We start from the raw sequence: 2,481 nt of genomic DNA on the forward strand, positions 1-2,481 counted from the left end.
TTAATGATAGGGGAACGTCATGAGAATTTGTTGGGATCCTGTGGTTTAAATTGATGGGAGAGTGTTTTTTTCAAATTTGATGTATATATGCGTAAAGAGAATATGTGTCATTGGAATTTGCTGTGATCCTGTGTTTTATATTGTACAATATACTCCCAGAAAAATTGATGGGGAATTACCATGGATTAGATTACTAATAAAAGAAATGAGAGGTTGGATGGAACCAAAGATAGTTTATTTTCCACTGAACCTTGACCTGATATGTGCAGTGCAGAAGTCACCCAGATCTCAAGAAAATTTTGGTGGAATAGATTTCAATCCAGAGTGAATCTGATTTAGGACAGATGTTGGTATAGAGTAGTTAAAGTTGAATATTTCATGTGTTTCTGTAATATATTGGGTTCTTAGTGATCTCCCTGAGTGCCTGAAGAGTCTCACAATATTTTGAAGGCATGGCTGCTTGGGCACAATATATTGATGATGATGTGTCACTCTCTACTCACCATGGAGGAAAACTGGGGAGAAGAATAAAATTGATGTGTGCAACAAGAAAAGTACCACTAATAGCTACATGAAAGGTTGTACGTCCAAGGACATGTGATGAATTACACGTTATTTGTGTTCAGTGAAATGTGCTTATTAGCAGAAGATGTGAGATACATTACAGGGCCTGTGTGCTTCATTCACGGTTGATTGCTGCATTACAGAGGATCTCTGCCCAAAGTGCTGTATTACATGTGATGTGCAATTAATTGCAATAACTATGTGAAAAGGATAGAAAGTATTAGAGCATAGCATAAGTTTAATGCAGTAGTGGATGTACTATAATGTAGGTCAACTTTATGACCAACCTCTTAGACAGATAAATACATGCCCTCTGTAGTTCTGCAAACATTCAGTAGGTGTTGCTTTACAAGTCTCTGTTAAATGCTTTGTCAAAAGATATCAAGTATGGATTACATGGTTCATGCACCTAAGTGGCAAGTTTGTTCAGGATTAACAGGCACAACCCCAAAGACAGATCAATAGGCAAGATGATTGCTGGGCTGGACTGCTCTGAACAAATTTGGCAAAATTTCTACTAAGATAGTCTTTTTAACATTGATCATATGTTTTCCTGTACACATTTCTTTTTAAATTTCAGCAATACTTCTTTGACGTCTTTGTTCTTTAAACTGTAAATGAAAGGATTTAACATTGGCACCAAAACAGCATACACAAGAGCAAACCACTTGTCCTGTTTGGAAGAGTAGTTAGATGTTGGTTGTATGTGCAAAGATGTTATTGTCCCATAAAATAGAATAATGCAGGTCAGATGGGAGGAGCAGGTAGAAAATGCTTTAGATCGACCTTTAGCAGATTTTATATTTAGGATTGCTGAAATGATGAAAATATATGAGACTAAAGTGAAAAGAAATGTAATAAATCCCAATATTGTTCCTTCAGTGTAGTTTAGCATTTCTACTTCAGATATATCACTGCAAGAGATCTTTAACAAAGGTGCAATGTCACAGAAGATGTGGCTGATTCCATGAGAAGCACAAAAGAACATCTTAGATATAAGGACAGCATGTCCAATAGGGTTTAAAAACCCAAACGTCCAGGCTGTAACTAAAAGGCCGGCACAGTGTCTTATACTCATTTTAGTGATATAATTAAGGGGGTGACAGATGGCAACATAGCGGTCATATGCCATGGCTGTAAGCAGGACAACTTCAGTGCTACCTAATAGCAAAAATACATACAGCTGAGCTATACATTCCCAGAATGAGATTATGTTATACTTGGTGATGAGCATATATAATAGTTTAGGAATAATATTTGTGGTGGAAGCAATGTCAATGACGGAGAGATTCATTAAGAAGATGTACATAGGAGTGTGCATGTTGGGCGCCACACAAATCACAGCAATAATGGTGACATTTCCACAAATAACAACAATAATGAACAATATTACTATCATAAAGTATTGGAGTATTATGTCTTCAGTCAAGTCTTCAAATGAGAATTCTGTTGTATTAAATGGTTCTTCAAATAACACTTCTGTATAATAAAAAAACAAGATTTATCTATCTATATATATATATATATATATATATATATATATATATATACATACACTGCTCAAAAAAATAAAGGGAACACTAAAATAACACATCCTAGATCTGAATGAATGAAATATTCTTATTAAATACTTTGTTCTTTACATAGTTGAATGTGCTGACAACAAAATCACACAAAAATTATCAATGGAAATCAAATTTATTAACCCATGGAGGTCTGGATTTGGAGTCACACTCAAAATTAAAGTGGAAAAACACACTACAGGCTGATCCAACTTTGATGTAATGTCCTTAAAACAAGTCAAAATGAGGCTCAGTAGTGTGTGTGGCCTCCACGTGCCTGTATGACCTCCCTACAACCCACACATGTGGCTCATGTAGTGCAGCTCATCCAGGATGGCACCTCAATGTGAGCTGT

General features: G+C 35.7%; 1 protein-coding gene across 1 annotated transcript; it reads right to left on the bottom strand.

Annotated features, from left to right (window-relative positions):
• Positions 1–1,105: 1,105 nt before the first annotated feature.
• Positions 1,106–1,885, bottom strand: LOC135057380 (olfactory receptor 5AR1-like). The gene has a single exon (XM_063963269.1). It carries the CDS (start codon positions 1,883–1,885, stop codon positions 1,106–1,108), a length of 780 nt encoding a protein of 259 aa, XP_063819339.1.
• Between the last annotated feature and the right edge of the window lie 596 nt (positions 1,886–2,481).

Source organism: Pseudophryne corroboree, chromosome 3 (assembly GCF_028390025.1).
Source record: "Pseudophryne corroboree isolate aPseCor3 chromosome 3, aPseCor3.hap2, whole genome shotgun sequence".
Classification (NCBI taxonomy): Eukaryota; Metazoa; Chordata; class Amphibia; order Anura; family Myobatrachidae; genus Pseudophryne; species Pseudophryne corroboree.

Bases quoted from the DNA above. Each gene is read 5' to 3' on its own strand.
- LOC135057380 (XM_063963269.1), bottom strand. From the start codon at position 1,885: ATGCACACTCCTATGTACATCTTCTTAATGAATCTCTCCGTCATTGAC.